The sequence below is a fragment of the Tachysurus vachellii genome, chromosome 6 (assembly GCF_030014155.1).
Source record: "Tachysurus vachellii isolate PV-2020 chromosome 6, HZAU_Pvac_v1, whole genome shotgun sequence".
Taxonomy (NCBI): Eukaryota; Metazoa; Chordata; class Actinopteri; order Siluriformes; family Bagridae; genus Tachysurus; species Tachysurus vachellii.
Window position 1 is genome coordinate 23,161,633 of NC_083465.1, and position 20,627 is coordinate 23,182,259.

General features: G+C 33.4%; 3 protein-coding genes across 3 annotated transcripts in view; 2 read left to right on the forward strand and 1 right to left on the reverse strand.

Annotated features, from left to right (window-relative positions):
- The window catches only part of LOC132847582 (GTPase IMAP family member 9), a 166,259-nt gene that overhangs the window by 67,585 nt on the left and 78,047 nt on the right, over positions 1–20,627 (reverse strand). The window lies entirely within an intron of this gene.
- Positions 13,522–16,283, forward strand: hmx1 (H6 family homeobox 1). The gene is made up of 2 exons (XM_060871446.1): positions 13,522–14,112; positions 15,188–16,283. The coding sequence occupies exons 1-2, from the start codon at positions 13,776–13,778 to the stop codon at positions 15,775–15,777; spliced, it is 927 nt and encodes a 308-aa protein (XP_060727429.1). The 5' UTR covers positions 13,522–13,775; the 3' UTR covers positions 15,778–16,283.
- hmx4 (H6 family homeobox 4) lies at positions 17,371–19,261 on the forward strand. The gene is made up of 2 exons (XM_060871447.1): positions 17,371–17,660; positions 17,788–19,261. The coding sequence occupies exons 1-2, from the start codon at positions 17,492–17,494 to the stop codon at positions 18,300–18,302; spliced, it is 684 nt and encodes a 227-aa protein (XP_060727430.1). The 5' UTR covers positions 17,371–17,491; the 3' UTR covers positions 18,303–19,261.

Consider the following 20,627-nt stretch of genomic DNA (forward strand, 5'->3'; position numbering starts at 1 on the left):
ATATATATATATATACATTTTCTTTTTCACACATATTGATGGCTAGGTGTGTGTACATCACTTACCTCTGCTGGGCAACCTTCAGTCCTGGCATTTATGTGGATGTTACTTTATGAATTATGTGGATGTTACTTACCAGCAACTGTACTGTACCACCTATCAAAACATCAAAAAAGTGCATACTTACATGGACCAAGGTGAGACATCAGTTAATCCCAATGCACCATGTGTACAGGTACATTCCCTGCTTGCTTTGATGAGGAAGAAGAAATCTGGAGTACCCTCAAGAAACCCATATAAACAATTCCACAAATAAAGTAACCAGAGCTCAGGATCAAACTAGGAACCCTGGAGCTGGGAGGCAGCAACTTTACCTGTCGCACCACCATGCAACCTCACAATGATGTTAATTAATGATTATTTAATATATATTCTTTCATTAATAGACCTTAAGTTAAAACTTAAGTTTTATAAATTTAAAACTTAATATTATGACCCATTCATTGCATACCATTATATGTAAAAGCTAAAACAAAGAGTACTTTATATCCAAATATGGTTTTTACATCTCAAGCAAATATTTCCATGACTTTCCTTCATCATAAAGTTATTACACTTTTCTCAAGCAAGTTAGCACCAAATTAGCAGCAAATTTAACTTAATTGGCTCCAACAGGAATAAACTAACATTGTAATTTTTATAGCAAACTGGTGTTTATTTGTTAAAGTGTGTATTCTGCTTCCTGGTAAAACAGAGTGTATCTGGTTCCACAGGGAAAAAGGAAGAGCTTGGTAACCCCAGACAAAAGCCAAAGGCCACAATGAGGAAATCAATTTTGACACCCTCCATAGCTCACAGAGCCTCTCATACACAAATCTCTAAACCAGAGGGAAATGCTAATAAAGTTGTGCTAGATGTGTCAGCTGGATAGATTTGTACCTAAATGTAAAGGCTGATAACCCAAAAAAATGATAGATGATCATTCCAACAACAAAGCCTTAAAAGTAAAGTGAACAAAGACCTATTGTGTAAATCTATAGTTAAAACAGAGCAGTAACTCATACAATCAAAGTTCATACAGTAGGTTTGCGGGGAAAATAGGCATCAAATATCAAATGTATTAAAATCACTTTTTACTTAAATATACAGTATGAGAAGGAAACAAAATAATACATAAGGAAAGGAATTAAGAATACATTCACATCAGAACAGACTATACATCTTAGTATCATAATATTTGAATTGTAATGATTTATTTCAAATGATTATACAATATTTGAATTGTAATTTATTTCAAATGCAATACAATACAATTCTATACAATGTTTACAAAATATAAAGAATTTAGATATTAATTTGACAATGTTTGGTTATGACTTTAATGCAGAATTCACTAAGTATTTTTTATTACATTTTCTAACCAGTGTATATATACAAATGTGTCAATTATTTTTACCGCCAATTTTTATATATGAATTGATGTTTTTTTTTACATGTTTTACAATCAATATTATATCAATAATATATCAATATATATATTTGCATTTAATATATATTTTTTCTATTACTTATTTTTTTCTATACACTTGAATGAACTTGAACTGTTAACTAAAGGGTACAGCTTCAGAAATTGTCAGATGTACAGTAGTGTACTGACACTGTTGCTTCTACTACGTGATTGCACAAGCAGTGATAGTCCTGATACAAGTTAGTGACCACAAGTTATAATGAGAAGTTTAACCAGAAACAAATACACACTTGTCACTTGATGTGTGCTACTGTTTCTTTAATATTATCAGTGTGTATCAGTGTATTTACACACTACCTAATGAATCAAGTACCAGTATTTATAGAGAGGCAACATGTAATTTTATATGAGTTTTTCATACTTTGATGTCGTTGGTCATTTCTGTTTTTTATTGTTAAATATTTCTTATAGTCAGATTAAGTAACGCTTTCACCACTATGTGCAAAATGCTGTCAATTCAAAAGACTTGCTTATGAATCAGAATTTCCATTTTGCAATTAAAACTACGAATCTCAATCAAGACTTCAATGATTTTATTTTATTATCATTTTTAGCAGAACATAAATACAAAACTGGATTAATCTATATGTAATCTATGTGTAATCTATGTGTAATCTATGAGTAATCTATGAGTAATCTATGAGTACTACAATATTACATTGTGCATTGTCATTGTAAACAACTAAAATTCTAATTTCACAAAATAAAGCGTTACATTTTACCCAGTATATTTATTAAACAGGAATTCAGAAATATTACTTGTAAAAATAATGTCACCATCTCTGAACATAATCTCTATATCCAACAAGAGCTGCAACAAATTGTTACCTTTAAGATTTAACAAAATCACTATTACTGATTTTGGACATTTGTATATGGTTCCTTTTGTATATTATCCAAATTTTGTTTCACTGCGCTCACAATCATTAAACAAAGAAGGAGAAACCCGTATTTTATTTTGAGAAAAGTATAAGTCCATTAAACTTGTGCTTCAAATTATTTCTCTTAAATTCAAATCAACATTTGTGTAATATCTAAGGCTGATTACATGCAGTTTAAAATTAAGCAAAAAGTATAAAACAAAAAAGTGACAAAATAATAATAATAAAAAATTATTGACAAAATCTGTGCACAATGTTTACTTTTTGCAAAATCAATGACAAATATAAAAGAAACAAATCACTGAAAGGAACATAATTTACTATTTATTTAAATTTTAAATATTGTGCTACAAATGCAATTATAATCAATAAAAAAAAAATATTTATTTAGAAGCAAAAAATGTCTCAGAGGCAAAGTACAATATGCAATCTGTAATATTATAAGTTGTAATTGTATGAATGTGAAGTAAAACCTTATGAAAATTGTATCTGTGAGTGAAATTACATACATTTATGGCATTCATATAGATTTCCTAATGCCTAGTAAAATGAATAGGCAACAAATAACCAGCAGGATACTAGTACCTCATTAAAAAGGTGAAAAAAGGCAATAAACAAATGTGATACTCTTACACAGTTAAAAATGGCATTAGTAATAATATTAGTAGATGTAATTTGTCAATTCTGGTCAATGAATTAATTGTCTAAAAATGTGATGCCTATATATATATATATATATATATATATATATATATATATATATATATATATATATATATATATATATATATATGTTTATTTATTTCCAGCATTTAGCAGACACCTTTATCCAGAGCGACTTACATTTTTTATTTCACTTCAACAGAAATCATGGCAACAGGAGTGGAGCCTCTCAACCAAATATTGGGGAGTCATGCCACTGATGAACTGTAGCTGTCCTCATTAATTAATGAGCATCTCTTAAAGTGCACTGAATCTGGCTGTTTCCAACATCAGATTGAGGATATGAGGGGCATTAACTCAATGTTAGAGTGGTAAGATATATCAAAGATAGCTGGACAGACAGACAGACAGACAGACAGACAGACAGACAGACAGACAGATAGATAGATAGATAGATAGATAGATAGATAGATAGATAGATAGATAGATAGATAGATGGACAGTTTCTTTGTTTATTTTCAGCTTACATGAACTCTGTATTATTCCTGTACATGTAAGAGACTGTGCGTGTTCATGGTCAGTAGGAGGAGCCTGTCAGCATCCAATCTGGGTAGAGCCAAAAACTTGCGTGACAAACAGAGAGAAAAACAAGTACGGGCCCTCTCTCCTCCGGGCGCTGCATTAATACCACCGCCTTTCATCTTTCATGTCACTTCTGGTTAACCCTGCTCTGCCTCCACTCCTCCCATCTATCTTTAATCAGCACTCCACCAAAAGCAGGACCAATTAGCTCAAGCGGGCCATCCAGGCCAAAGCAAGCAATCTCTGAGACGCACAAACCAACAGATGAAGAGATCTAAGTGACTATCAGTCTCTCTGACACGATGGTTCTTTATTACGTCTTTTCAAATAAAATTGGTCATTAGTTCTAGCCGTGGCAACTGAAAGAGGAACCTCCTTTAATGTCCAAGGAGTTTCCCTTTCTTTTTCTTACTCTTTCAGAAAAGATGTTTGGAATTATCTCGTGTGTCCAGATGTCTGGACTTTAGTGATTTCTCCTGTTTTAGTAAAGGTAAATGATACTTTAAAGACCACTTTAATGTCCTACCTTTACTTTAACAAAAGATGTTTGTGATTACACAAAGAAATCCTGAAAATAAAAACAGTAAAATAAGGCTGTGGTCACCAGCATTGTAGTTTAAAAATATGGTGTTTTGCTGTTGCTTAAATTAACAGTAAGATACTGTTTTTGTCAGCTACAGACAGCTATACAACTGTAATTTAACAGCATATTCTATATATATGTATGTATGTATGTGCTGGAAGACCTAAACTCAAGAATAAGAGTTAAAAATGAAAGATTATACTGTATGTGGAAAAAAAATATTTTAAGTATAGGCCATATGCTATCTGACAATCTGACATTTAGAGTATAAAGCGTGGGAAAATGTTTAGTGCTAAAGTTTTCACTGGAAATGAATTAATTTGACTTGATCTAGTGAAAAAAAGCACAAGGTCAGCCATCTGTAGATTCTCTCCATTCTTCTTTTAGAATGTGATTTAAATAAATTCAGAAAAGCAAAACAGAAAATATGTATATAATGTTTAATATCCTATTAAGAACAATCTAAGTATTTACCCCAATAGGTTTTAAACTTAAAGGTGAATTTAAAATTTGAACACTAGAAAGTTGTTCTAAAATGTTAAATATTAAACGGTCAGTTTTGGACTATAAAACACCCAGGAGCAAATCACACTAATTGAATTCTAATTGAACACCTATTATTTATGCTGTCCTATATTTATCTTAGCAACCAAGGCTTTTTTGTTACTAGATCACACTGACAGTGACATAACAAATATTATTAAAATGAATAACAAATCTAATTTTTTCTTGAATGCATGTTGCAATGATTTTTGTCACACATAATGGCATAATGAATTTTTAGACATCACACAAAGCCTATTTGGTTTACTGCTTTAATAAAAATCTCCATTAAGAAAACTGCAATATGTTAAAGTTACAAAGGACATATAGAACAAGCACATAAAGGTAAAGCTTTGATTCATTTCCGGCATTACTGCCTTCACCTTAATGTATTAATTAACAACACATTGTGCGTATTAATCACTTAATATTATGGATGATGAGTCTTTCCTTCACCTTTTTTTTTTTTTACATTTTTTATTAGAAATATCCGCTTGTCATATTAGAAAGACAGCAGAAAGTGCAAAAGTCCTCTGTGATTATATATAGAAGTCTTTATTTGTTAAATAACAACATTTTTATAATAGTCTGTTTTTAGTCGTAGGTTATGTCAACTCTCCAACTTACAAATTGATCCTTTATTCTGTATATACTGAGTTACTATAGAAAAGATAATTGTATTAAAAAAATGTGTTAATATAAACCTGTGATGTGAATCGCACCAGCACAATTGTCAGAGCTAAACATCGAACAAAATCTGAGCAGTCCGGTTTAGGAAGTGAATAACACAGTAGTAGAATTATATGGATTACATGCACACAGTGAAAGATCAGTGAGCTGACAGTGCTGTAATGCTTGTGTGTTAGCATTTTTTATGACTTGTTACTTATATAAAAATTCAAAATTCTGGCCATGTTACAATCCAAAACTTTGGTTTCAATTCATAGTGATTTTCGATACACTACAGTGAATTTGTAATAAGATATATATATATATATATATATATATATATATATATATATATATATATATATATATATATATATATAGGCATCACATTTTTAGACAATTAATTCATTGACCAGAATTGACAAATTACATCTACTAATATTATTACTAATGCCATTTTTAACTGTGTAAGAGTATCACATTTGTTTATTGCCTTTTTTCACCTTTTTAATGAGGTACTAGTATCCTGCTGGTTATTTGTTGCCTATTCATTTTACTAGGCATTAGGAAATCTATATGAATGCCATAAATGTATGTAATTTCACTCACAGATACAATTTTCATAAGGTTTTACTTCACATTCATACAATTACAACTTATAATATTACAGATTGCATATTGTACTTTGCCTCTGAGACATTTTTTGCTTCTAAATAAATATTTTTTTTTTATTGATTATAATTGCATTTGTAGCACAATATTTAAAATTTAAATAAATAGTAAATTATGTTCCTTTCAGTGATTTGTTTCTTTTATATTTGTCATTGATTTTGCAAAAAGTAAACATTGTGCACAGATTTTGTCAATAATTTTTTTTTTATTATTATTATTTTGTCAATTTTTTGTTTTATACTTTTTGCTTAATTTTAAACTGCATGTAATCAGCCTTAGATATTACACAAATGTTGATTTGAATTTAAGAGAAATAATTTGAAGCACAAGTTTAATGGACTTATACTTTTCTCAAAATAAAATACGGGTTTCTCCTTCTTTGTTTAATGATTGTGAGCGCAGTGAAACAAAATTTGGATAATATACAAAAGGAACCATATACAAATGTCCAAAATCAGTAATAGTGATTTTGTTAAATCTTAAAGGTAACAATTTGTTGCAGCTCTTGTTGGATATAGAGATTATGTTCAGAGATGGTGACATTATTTTTACAAGTAATATTTCTGAATTCCTGTTTAATAAATATACTGGGTAAAATGTAACGCTTTATTTTGTGAAATTAGAATTTTAGTTGTTTACAATGACAATGCACAATGTAATATTGTAGTACTCATAGTACTCATAATTCATAGTGATTTTCGATACACTACAGTGAATTTGTAATAAGATATATATATATATATATATATATATATATATATATATATATATATATATATATATATATATATATATATATATATATATATATATTATATTATATATATAATTTTTTTCTCTCTCTCTTCTGTTTCCATACTTCTGAAAAGCTGCTTTGAGACAATGGGAATTGTTAAAAAAGCCATACAAATAAATTTAATTTGAATTTGAATATCTCCTGTCAATATGAACAATACATGTTTATTATTTTTTAGGAAATGTGATATTTTCTGCATATTACACATTCCAAAGACAGTTTGCTTTTAAGACATCCACCACAATACACTCTCCCAGTGTCCCTGCTTTCTCTCTCTCTCTCTCTCTCTCTCTCTCTCTCTCTCTCTCTCCTTCACCCTTTTTCTCATGCAGTTGCTTCATCTGACAACAGCTCGGTAGAGCGTAAAGCACAACATCTCCCTATGTATCTACAAGTTGAGGATCACGTTAAATAAACTCACTCTGTACAGCTCAGGTGCTAAAAACTCGAAAAAAAAAAAAGATAAAAAAAAAAAAAAGCTTTATCTTTTCTCTGTCATTTTTTCCCCCTCCACTTGACAGAGTTAACTTACTGGGTTACTGGGATTGTGGACATAAACTATATAGACAAAAACTGTAACAAAAGAAGCACCTTCAAATGACCCCCCATACGCGCACACACACACACACACACACACACACACACAAACACACACACACACAAAATGGCATACTTAAACAAGGGGTAATTAATGCACAAACCACCAATAATGCAGTCTATCAATAATACACTACTTTCTGTATACGTGTGCATAATTAAGATTATGTTGTGCAAGGGTGTAACCTCTCAGCTCAAAACTATAGTTAGGCATATCAATTAGAGCAGTGACTGATGCGATTAAAAACAAAGGCTTTGAGCACATTACTGGTGTTTCGCTGAGACTCTGAGAAATACTGAAAACATTTCTAGGGATATAATGGCATGAGCTGGAAAAGAATGCTGGATTTCCTTAGATCTCTCCCACTTTCTCACACATACACATACAAGCAAAAGCATAAATACTGTACATGCACAACGCATGTTTTAGGTAGAATTAGGTGTATTAGGTAGAACACACAGGCAGAATTTATGTGATTTTATTGGGATTTAAAGCCATTCCAATCCAATGTTTGAATTAAGAAAAGAAAGTTCAAAATATTATCCTCAGTTATATGGAAATGTAAATCTATTATTTGTGTTTGTAGGTATGTTTTATTAATAAATCTTTAACATTTTGCTACAGGTATAAAGCTCTTCAAGCCTACATGTGTTTTTCATGTCTGTATATCTTGTACTTGTTATGTCAGGGTCGGGAGTTTTGCACTCTGCAGGCTGCTGGTTGGTTGAAGGCTGTTAAAAATGTTCAGGTCTTTGTGGTGATGAGTCGAGGCTGACAGAGGTCAACGTAGCGTGAAGAGGTTAAACAAACTAACTCCCTTAATGAAAAACCTCCAGCTGATAAAGCAGTTCAACTCTGGATTAAGTCTTGGATTAAGTTCTACAACCTGTTGTTACCAAGGCGTCTCAGTGCCTCGTCTTTATGCCATTAAAATTAATCTAGTGGAAAAACAGAGGTGTGGAACAAGTAAACAGTGGATGATGGGAATCTAAATCTGAATGTTTAATTCAATCTAAAATCTACTGCATGTATAAATAAAGTACATCTGTATGAATATAGAACTTCTACAAAATGTTTATTTAATTGATTAAAACATAATAGCATTTTTTTCTTTCCACTCACAGAAAAACAAGAGAGAATTATATATTTACATAAATGAATACAGACCTGATAGAATTAATTATATTACATATCTTTAAAATACATTTCTACACATGTGAGAATTTTACATTGAAGTTTCACATTTAAAAGTCATATAAAAGTAGCAGTGGAGTAAATATTAAGTCATGAGGGAAATTAGGCACAATTATGCGTGGAAATAACTGGATTAGCTTATTAATATAGCAGATAAATATGGGTGTATTTTTGTATTCGAAATTGGATGGTTTTGTTCTTGGCTCCCAGTTAGTAATAATAATAAGTAGTAATATTTATATATCTGTATTTTTGTGTGTATACTGTGTCTACAATTTAAGTTCAAGGGCTTCATTTTAAGTTCATTTGCTATATAGTAGTAGTGTTAATAAATTAAAAAGTAATATGCATAAATACATTTGGACTCTTGAAAATCTGGGATAAAAAAAACTAATAGTCCTGTCTTTCCAGGCATTTTATGTGAGCAGATAATAGACTCGGTGAGCATTAATAGTAATAATAATAATAATAATAATAATAATAATAATAATAATAATAATAATAATAATAATAATAATAATAATGTTATCATTATTGTTATCATCATCTTCATCATCATCATAAATTATACTGAAATTGTTAGTAACTGTTAATTTGCAAGAGTCGACTATATTCGCCAATGGATATAACGTATGTACTGTGAATGCTCTGTATGTATTATTTTACTTTTGCATGCAGTTTTGTTCCACAGTTACTTAAGGTCAAATTTAACACAGACAGTGATTTAAGATTAAGCTTAGTTCCTAAAACACTACCTGTTAACAAATTTCTAAAAAATATATATTTTTTTTGTTATTAAAAAATAATAAATAAATAAATACATGCATAAATAAATAAAAATAAATAGATTAATTAATAATAATAATAATAATAATAATAATAATAATAATAATAATAATAATAATAATAGAGTATTGGAAGTTTTTACATTTGTGGAGAGCGTAGTTTCTTTCTTAGGAACGCTAAACATTTGATCCTCATATGTTTGAGTTTTACAGATTTTGAAAATGAGGTATAATTAAATAGAACTGACCTGAAATTGTAGGTAATTGAAAATGAAATTGGATCGCGGTACTCTTCTGTATGACCGGTATTTGGTGAATGTGAAGAACCACACACTGACAGTCTGGGGTTTGGCAGCACAACTAATATTTTCACCAATGATTTTCACAGTGACTGAATGCAGCTCTAAACAGCCTGAGCAGATGTCTGGACTTATCAGGTCAGCACAGTTCACCACGGGTAAAAGCAGGGCTATTAACACGGTAGTGTGTTTAAATTCTATTGTGTAAGTACTTTTGAAAATTGCATTGAATAAAACCACTTTTTCAAGTGAGAACCAATGTTAAGTAGAGAGCAAGAGACTACAGATATACATTACAAATGTATATTAAAAAATGTTGTAATTACAACACCTTCTATGCAAATCTACACACACTACTGCACACTTTCAGTACACACTAAATAAATATATAAATATATAATCATGAAAGAAAACCAGTTTAATCTTCTGAAGATTACACTATTGCAGATCAGAACTTAAGTGCAGCTAAATGGGACAATTTTCCTCTGGCCAAAAAAAGTACAGAAACTGCACACTACACATTTTATTAATTTTAGGTTTTATACAGGGGCAAATTCCATATGGCGCCGACCTTAAACCAAGTGTTTAAGAGCTTTTGGCCACATTTTAGCCACACGTTTTGGGCAACTGACACACATTAGGCTATATTTAAAACTCTTTTCTTGCTTGCAATGCAAACTCTGTGCAAGTATGTTAGCTAGTTCTATTCAGATAAGGTGATGTACACAATATGGCATTCTCTTGTACATGATTTTTGTGTGTGTGTGTGTGTGTGTGTGTGTGTGTGTGTGTGTGTGTGTGTGTGTGTGTGTGTGTGTGTGTGTGTGTGTGTGTGTTAAAGCTGTACTTATAGACAAAGCAATAAACTACAAATGGGTTACGTAATTACCTGCAGTATACTATTTTCGCCAACAGATGGTGCAATGTATCTAATATCATATTTTTTTATTTCTTAACAGTTACAAACTAATAATTGTCTTAAATGACTGTATTCAACTCTATTCTATTCAACTTAAGAAAGTAAGAATAGATTAGGAGAGAAGATGAGAGAGAGAGAGAGAGAGAGAGAGAGAGAGAGAGAGAGAGAGAGAGAGAGAGAGAGAGATGCTGAACAACAGTATTATAATGCCATGCAGTCTGGATAACAATCAGTTGGCCTACATAATGTCTGCCATCGCGTCCAAAGGTCAGAGCAGAGAGTATTTTGCACAAAATACTACTGTACACTCCGATACAAAAGTTAATGCATCTCTTGTAAACAAACACACACACACACACACGCACACATGCACAAATGAGTGTGAGAAAAGAATGGATGTAATCCACTTAGCCATGTGTGGAAACCTCTGAGGTCTGGTCTGTGTCATTTCAAGAGCTAAACCATTCACACATGAAATCTAACTTCATCAGGCAAAGAGCAAATGAAAGGTCAACATGAAACATTCACACAGTGAGCATAACATGGTGCTAGAGACTATAGTCTAAATCTGTTTATGATGCCCAACACCAAGCTAAAGAGTGAGGCTGTCATCAATCCTCACCAAACAGCACACCATGAACAATATCTCAATATAACAAAATATAGCAACAATTATCACATTCAGATCATTTAATTTTAAAAACATTTAGGATTGTTCAGTGATTATGATGAGCAGTGAAACAGGGTGGTACATGGACTGAATCAATGATTTGAAAGTGATTTCATTCATTTTTGCCTATTTTGTTATATTGTTTAATATTTAGATTATTTTTGTTATACTGTATTATATTGTACATAATATATCTTTCTTTGATGTCGGTCAAGTCTACCTGGCCTTGATCATCTCAGTATTAAAATTAATTATAGTTAATAACAGACGACACATTGTAGGGGTGATATAGAGAAGTGGTCCTAAAATGCTAGGAAAAGTTGTCGGTGTTGTTAATTACTACATCCTAGATTATTTGATTTTCATTGCTTTTAATTAAAATACGTCACTAACAAAAAATAAATAAAAAAAGTATATAGATAGATAGATAGATAGATAGATAGATAGATAGATAGATAGATAGATCAGGTGCATTTGGCCTAAATTAAAATCAACACACAGAAAGCGTAAAATAACGAATTATATTTAAAAGAATTTAAAAGATTCAAAACAGCTTTTGCAGACTTTTATTGCTATATATTTTAATCTAGAACTTAATATATTTCACTAAGTGATGAGTAGCAGACTCACAGTGTCTGATTATAACACAGAATCCAATTAGATTTATTTAAACGCGCGTCGCCTTATAAGTAAAACTGCTTAAACGGGACATTTTTATTAATTATTTTTTTTCTTTATTTTTATCTTTATTAAAGCAATAAAGCATTAAACACTAAAAATACTAGAAATACTAACGTTGTTAAATGGTTTATTAAATAAAAAATTTGAGCTGAGGGTTGTTTCAGTCAATGACAACCTGCGCCATATATATATATATATATATATATATATATATATATATATATATATATATATATATATATATATATATATATATATATATATGTGTGTGTGTGTGTGTGTGTGTGTGTAATTTCATTAAACTTGTATTTATTATGTATATATTTATTTATTTTTTATAAATTAAGAAAAATTTTTGTTTAGTTGCTGCTAAACTACTTTGATCATATAAACTAAACTGATAATTAAGAGCAAACTTTTAAAAAATAAAATTGTTTATTTCAATTTGGCAAACATGCTTCAAACAGGAATCCTTTGTTCTTTGTTTTATTGTTTGTTTGTTTACATATCATATTTATTTCCTTGCTTATTTGATTAGTGCATTTCTGTTTGCAGTGTACGACTAGAAAAAAATAATTTATCTTATAAGTTAGTGGATTAACTCGTTTCCTATTCATACTGACGGAAAACTTACAGAAACATTCAGGCGTTTGCACTTTTTTGTGCTGTAACGATTTCTTCAGGCCACAAATTTTAAAATTAGACAAACTACAGCTGATCATTTTATAGCTTTGTTTACTGTCAGAAGCAAGATGTCACATGACATTAAATAAGGAATAATCTTAGTAATATGTCTTATTCAGTCAATTACCAAGACCCGAGAAGAACTCCGAGATTCCCATCAGTTCACCTTTATTTAATCCTAAACCCTTTCAGGTCATTAAAAGCTTGAGAAAACGCAATGTAACGGGTCAGTGACCTGAAATAAAAAGACTGGAGATTTAAAGAGCATGTAATGAATGTGTGGTAAAAAAAATTATAGAAGAAGAAGAAGAAGAAGAAGAAGAAGAAGAAGAAGAAGAAGAAGAAGAAGAAGAAGAAGAAGAAGAAGAAGAAGATGATGATGATGATGATGATGATGATGATGATGATGATGATAAAGAAGAAGAAGATATCTCAATGCTTATTGAGATATATTATGATGATGATGATGATGGTGATGATGATGATGATGATGATGATGATGATGATGATTATGATGATGATGATGATGATGATAAAGAAGAAGAAGATATCTCAATGTTTATTGAAACAAACAAACAAAAAAGTTTTCATTAAACGACTTGCACATATGTCCAGTTTATTTGAGTTTAACGTCGGAGTTCCTTTTCGGTGTAACGCGTTTATGGCGTCACATCCCAGTCAGCCAATAGGCAGTCAGAATCCTGCTCCATGCGCAGCCTCGGTTACTGTCTATGGAAGTATTTTTGATTTGTTCCTAATTGACCCAGATAAAGCGCTCACCGACGGCGATCCTCCGACCCCCAGGCGCTATCAGCCACACAGGAGGGATTTTACCGACAGTTATAGCCTTTTTACTTAACACGTCCAATTTATCAGTGTGATCGTTCAAAATCTGCACGTTTTCGGTTTGGTATTTCTCTCTGCTCGGACTTAATCTCACTAAGACATGGTGCAACGGGTAGATCGTAAGGAAACGGCTTCGTTGTTTTTTGTGTAGCACACACACACACATACACACACACACACCTATGAACTTGGGATACCGGTGGATTTTACACAAAGAACAAAATAAGATGCCTGATAAACTCGCGGAGAATCACACGTCGACGCCATTGAGAGGATCTGCGTTTTTTATCGAGAACTTGCTTGGCTCAGATCGCAGCAAACCTCCTGTTTGTCCTGTCAAACACATCCTAAATGGCGAAGGACACAGAGAGACGACACACACGACAGAGCAATACCAGGAAGTGTGTAATGAAGAGTCCAACACACACTCCGATATGGAAATATGTCGGAAAGGCTCACCACCCTCGCTCTGGTACAGGAGGGACTCCCTGAATCTCGGAGCTCTAGAGAGATCTGAGAGTAAGTAAAAAAAGGCAAAACACTGTAAAATGTTGTTTTCACCTACACTACAGGCTGATCATGAGAATCAGTGGCATTGTTTGTGTGTTTCCAAAATCACTGCAGCTCAAAATATCAGGGAGTTATATCACGTGGCACTGTTTATTATTTTGTCACACTGAACCTCATTCAGAAAGCAAAATGCTTGTGAACAGTCAGCTTGTGGAGTGCAGTGTAAATTATATATCTGTAGATATAATGTAAATGTGTGTTATACTCTGCCAGAATAAATCCTGCAAGTATGCATTAATTAACACTATTATACCAATGATAGTTTCACTTTCAAGGTTCAACTTTTTTTTATTAAGCACTTTTGCTGTGCAGACGTTTGCTCTGAGGCCCCGGAAGCAATTACGCTCTTGGCGCGTTCACATTATCGTTATGCCTCATTGCGTAAAACCAATATGCGCGTGTCAGCTAAAACTGGAGATGAGCATTCCAGAACCAGTTCAACTTCAGCAGTGGATGTATTGTTACTTTTGGGCAGTTGAATTAGAAATTTATATGTGAAATGGTGAATTGTGCATGCATCTAGCTTATATTTTGGGAAACACTAAAGACATCAGGTATGAGTGAAAATAAGGCATGGAGGTAAAGGTGCATGAGGAGAATTCACCTGTTATGTTTTGTAGAGTGCAGTTGGTTTTAAGTGATATTTCATCAGTTATTGTAGCCTGTCCAGATTAGGTCGAATATAAAAATAAATACTAATAATAATAATAATAATAATAATAATAATAATAATAATAATAATAATAATAATAATAATGTAATATACACATTGAAAGGGTAGAGCATCTGTACCAAAAATATATTTGTAATTTTTTTCATGTTGAATAGAGAAAAAGAGACAAACTATGAGATACATGTTCAAAAGATACGCCTATGTATTTCATTTTGACCCTAACAGAAGGTGCTAACAGGCTAAAGGCAGAGAAAAAAAAGGAGAAATAATGCTTGTGCAGCGGTTCAATTAATTATTAGGTTATGTGGCTCCTCTTCTTTCTTATAATAACACACGTTATCTGTTGTTAAGGTCCGAAAGGGGGAATCCGTAGTTCATACGAACACATCGACTCCGTGTCCAGCGACAGGGACAGGGACTCCCCGGTCGTGTCTGAAACACCAGGCGCAGACCGCACGCGCGAAGCGACTGACAGCAGCATCGCGGATGAAGCGCGAGGGCTCTCAGATGAGGGCGCGCATCCTGACACCACCGATTCCGGCTTAGTGAGGAAGAAGAAAACTCGGACCGTGTTCAGCAGAAGCCAGGTGTTCCAACTGGAGTCCACATTTGACGTGAAGCGGTACCTGAGCAGCTCAGAGCGCGCAGGCCTCGCCGCGTCTCTACATCTCACCGAGACACAGGTGAAAATCTGGTTTCAGAACCGGCGGAATAAGTGGAAGAGACAGCTGGCTGCAGAACTGGAGGCTACCAGCGTTTCGCACTCATCTCGGCGCATCGTGCGCGTCCCCATTCTGTATCATGAGAGTGCCACGTTGGGCCTCAATGTGCCGCAAGTGTCGCCTCCAATCGTGGGCTTTACGAGCTCAGTGAGCTACCCACTCGGTAATTTCACTCACTCCGTCAGTCTTCTGAGGTCCCAGCTAACAGGACTTGTCTAAAATCACGGAATGAAAGATGATGGACAGTCGTACACGATTGAGTTTATCTTATTACTGAAGTGCAATAACACACATGGCCACAGAACCATCCAAAGATCTCACATAATATGATTAAAGCGCAAATCTCCCAGGTAATTAATAATGAATACCTAGTGTTTAATTGTCTCCTAGAATTAGGCTGTACATATCCAACTGGCCAAATAAATACACTCTTCTGTTGTCCCTCTGGAGAAGCATTAATAGTTCTCTGTAGAACTACAACAGTGTTTCTTTTTCGGAAGAATTCATTGTTCAATGAGCCATTTTTTCTAAGAGTGCACAATTTATTAAACAATGGGAAGTTTACTGTATATATACAGTAAATAACAGAAATATTTTATTTTCAATGTTATTTGTAAAGTCTAAAGCAGTCTATGCATGGGGAACCAGGCCCTCCTATTGGCCTATATGTATTTATTTCAGATTTGCTTTGTAAAAAAAATATTTTTTATTCAGATACACTTATTTCTATGCTTTTATCACTTTTTTTCACACAATGCATTTAACTTGGTAATAAATTCATCACAAACTCACTGTATTTGTGCTTGTTTGGGCTTGTGCTTGTCATTACACTTTATTACAGATTATTATCATTCTTTTATAGTAAGATACGATTATTGAGGGTGTAAATATAATCACACAAACGTCAATTCTAAAAATAGAAAAATAATCATATATTTTTTTAGAAGACAATATAAACGCACACGTGTATTTTTCACTAAAAAAGATCACTATAAACACATATTAAAATGAACACCGTAAGAAATGAAGCTAAATGAATACACAGAAATGATCAGTGTTCATGCATAAAGAAAAGGTCAAAGAAACAAAACAGCACAAAATCAATGACTGATATAAATTACATCTTAAAACCGTGTAACTATATTGTCAATAATAGCAATTAAGTCAAAAATGTACTGCTAAAAAACATAAGGTAAATCTGGTCAATCATATAAAAATTTTTCTATTCAAAATATTTAAGAATCTGTTATATGTAGTGTGTATTAATTTTTTATATAGAATATAAGTTAATAAATGTTCTAACAAACCACACAGTGTGCTGAAATAGCTTATAGCAGCTGGGTACTTTTTAGAAAACTGATATGAAATTACATATTCAACATTAAACACAATCAAATAAAATGGAGGGGGGAAAAATTAAATCACCTGAAATGTATTTTTAAATGCATCAGTTCTTCAGTCATTAATGTTGATGCATAATAATGCATTAACTATCTGAAACAGAGATGTTTGAACATTTTTATTCCACAGTATTTGTGTTCTGTTTAATCGATATCCTAAATATGAATTGAGGAGTGGGTTGTAGGAAACATATGCACGTAGAGAAACGTATTAAAAATGTTCTTTAGAGCATGCATTTTCACGTGTAAATTTATTGCATGCCCTGTGTATTGTATTTAACACTGAGGATTTTGCTGTGTTGGGAACGGGTGCACGCGCGGATCCCGCCCTTCTCCACTATTGGCCGCTGAGCTGAGGGATTCCCGCGACCAATAGACGAAAAGGGGAAACCACGTACTTCCGGTGTGTGGAGTAACGCTCGCACAAGTCTCCGAGTTGCTAGTCGGTTGCGGAGCGATGGTGCTCGAGGGGACCGAGGTCTGGGTGTGAAGCTGCACGGAGACCTGGACACGAAAAAAACCTGCCTGTGAATATGAGCAAGGACGAACCTCCGCGTCGAGCCGCTTCCTTTAAGTTCACGATTGACAGCATTCTCAATCTAAAGTCGAGCGCACGAGTGTTTGACAGCTGTCACTCAAAAGCTCCGCGCGCTCCAGTCCGCGGAGACGCGCTTCCTCTTCGGCACGAGAACTCTTTTAACGGTAGCACGTCTGATGCTGTTCCTGCTGCACCTAACACGCTAATGAAAAAAAAAAAAGAAATAAATATATATATCGGGGTTTTTTTCCCCGACTCTCTTTTCTTAACTAATTTGTTTCCAAATTTCAGATCGGACGCGTGCAGAAGTCACCACCGGATGCGAGGATGAACCTTTCCAAAGCGCCGCCGGCGGAAGCGCAGATACGCACGGAAGCTCTGCGCGTGAGAACGGCACCGAGAAGAGCACACGGATGGCGGCGAAAAAGAAAACACGCACCATCTTTTCCAAGCGGCAGATCTTCCAGCTGGAGTCGACGTTCGACGCCAAGCGGTACCTGAGCAGCGCGGAGCGCGCGTGCCTGGCCAGCTCTCTGCAGCTCACCGAGACTCAGGTGAAAATATGGTTCCAAAACCGGCGGAATAAATTAAAAAGGCAGCTGCTGTCGAGTGAAATGGACGGACCGAGTAACGAGTTGAACGACGGCGCAAAAACAGTGACGCTTCCGCTGTTCTATAAAGAAAACGCTTTATTAGGAAGATGTTTATTACCGACTGCTCTGCCGCTCGTGTATCCCGGAAGCAACGCGCCTTACTTGTGCTTCTCAAACGCCAACAAATACTTCGGGCTTTTTGAAGATGTTTGACTTTCTTAAATCCACTTTTTGAAAGGTCACTATATATTTTTTTCTTGCAAAATGAGTAAAAACACGTCGATTTTTTTTAGCCTAAACCTTCAAAGTATTACTTTTCTTGACTTTTTTTTTTTTTGCAGTGAAAGTTGAGAGATTAACAGGGACCTGTTTATTTCTATGCAAAGCTGAAAAGCTGAGGTTATTTATTTATAAACTTTAACTATTTTGATATAGCCTAACATATTTTATACTCTTATGACCACATATTGAGCAGCAGCCATATCCCCTCCAGTGCCAACCGACAGAACATCAAGTTTACATTATTATTATTATTATTATTATTATTATTATTATTATTATTATTATTAATATTAGTAGTAGTAGTAGTAGTAGTAGTACAACTTCACCAAAGATCTATGATTGCATGTGTGTTGTTTATAACTTCCTGCATATAGGCTTACAGCTCAATTCAACCCATTTGAAATGAATGTAAATGCTATTAATTATTATTATTGTTATTATTATTATTATTATTATTATTATTATTTTCTTATTCGTTTACTGCATGTTTATTTTTATCACCTTACTTCTTATTGGTGTAACGTGGCCAAGTAGCTCACATTTAGGCCTCTTCACACCATTTTTATTAAATTTCCTGTTTTACACTTACTTCTCAAGCACTTCTTTTTTTTTTTTTGGTCCTATATTTAGCAGCACACAGCAAAATCCCCAGTGCTGGCTGAATGAATGCATATTGTGCTGACTTAAAGTTTCTTATCAGAATATACTGTTTGCTAAGTGTTCGTTCAGCATTGGGGCATTTGCTAGGCATTGGTTGTATTTGAAAGCCCTGCGTGGCAGGAGATGGTGTTTGGAGTGATGTGGAATCTCTTTAATCCTATTTCATTCTGGATAATGTTGATTAAACATGTGAGCGTGCTTTACAGGAAAGTGTGCTCACCAAAAATCCACCCGAAATCCACGTTTTTAAATTTTGTTCAAGATAGATAAATTAAACAGACAGTTCGTGCTAAATCCTTCTCTCAAATAGTATATATGATCACACACAGCAATCCAAGTCACACTGTGTCTGAAGAAGTAAAGCAAGCAATGGTGGTTTAAGTGAGATAATCCATGAGACATCAAACCTTTGTAATGAGGAAAGCAGTAGTTGATTGGATGTCTGGGCAATACGTATGCATGTATTGTTTTGCCCTCAATGTACAGTTTATTTTAATATTTATAGTTCATTTACAGTTGTAGTGAACCAAATGATAACTGTAAATGAACTATAAATATTAAATTAAACTGTACATTGAGGGCAAAACAATACATGCAAGACAACGTTCCCTTAACAGCACGAGTAACACATCAAAATAGTCAGAGAGTGTAAAATTTTGCAGAGATTATGAGACTATGCCAGGAAATTGCTCAGAAACTATTGTGTAGAAATAATTATTGAAGCAGATGTGTCACCTCAATGGCTGTACATTAACACCAGAAATGTTAAGAGTGCAGATCTAACAGAGTGATGAAGTAAAGTTTGTACAAACATTACACTCAGTCAAGTAGAAAAAAACAAGTTCTGTTCTTACACATTTTCATACAAGAAATCCAGTTGCACAATAGGGTTTATCTAGTAAAATGGTTTTATTGAAAACTGTACACTTTTTCCCCGTTAAAAACAGAGCTTATTAGTTTTTCCAAATAAATATAAATTAAAAACCTAAACTTTAGTATCAGCACACTGGTTATTTTAAGCATTTTAAAAGAGTTGACACAACAGTCATGGAGGTGACTCAGTTTGGATATACAGGGATTTGCGCGTTTCTTGATACAATAAGGGATTATTGGATATTAGACATATGCTCACTTGTGAAACAATTGCTGTAAGGACAGAGACTGTAACAGTAATTTTTTCAGTTATAATTTGGACTATTGGAAATCATTCTGCATTCAAATCTATTTAAAAATAACATGGGCCATATAACATTAGATGGAGTTTAAATTTACATCCAGCAGACGCTTTCTCCGGAGCAACTGACGGCCCGTGCAGACAGAACGAAGAGCATCAGGAAGGCATCTTCTGTCACTCAGGTTGATTTGTTATGTCCTAACATTTACAAATCCGTGATCTAAATGAATTCCTACAGCTGTGAGTAGTAAACATGCAGGAGACATTGTGAAAACGGTCCAGCCTTTGCTTGGCAGCGTGACATTTCTCGTGTTTAACAAACCACCTACTGTATCAGAGGTGCATCAAAGTTGTGCATTAACAGCTTGTGGACTTTAACAGCTTGACACTATTGTGAGATTTATTATTTAGTGTGCATTTAT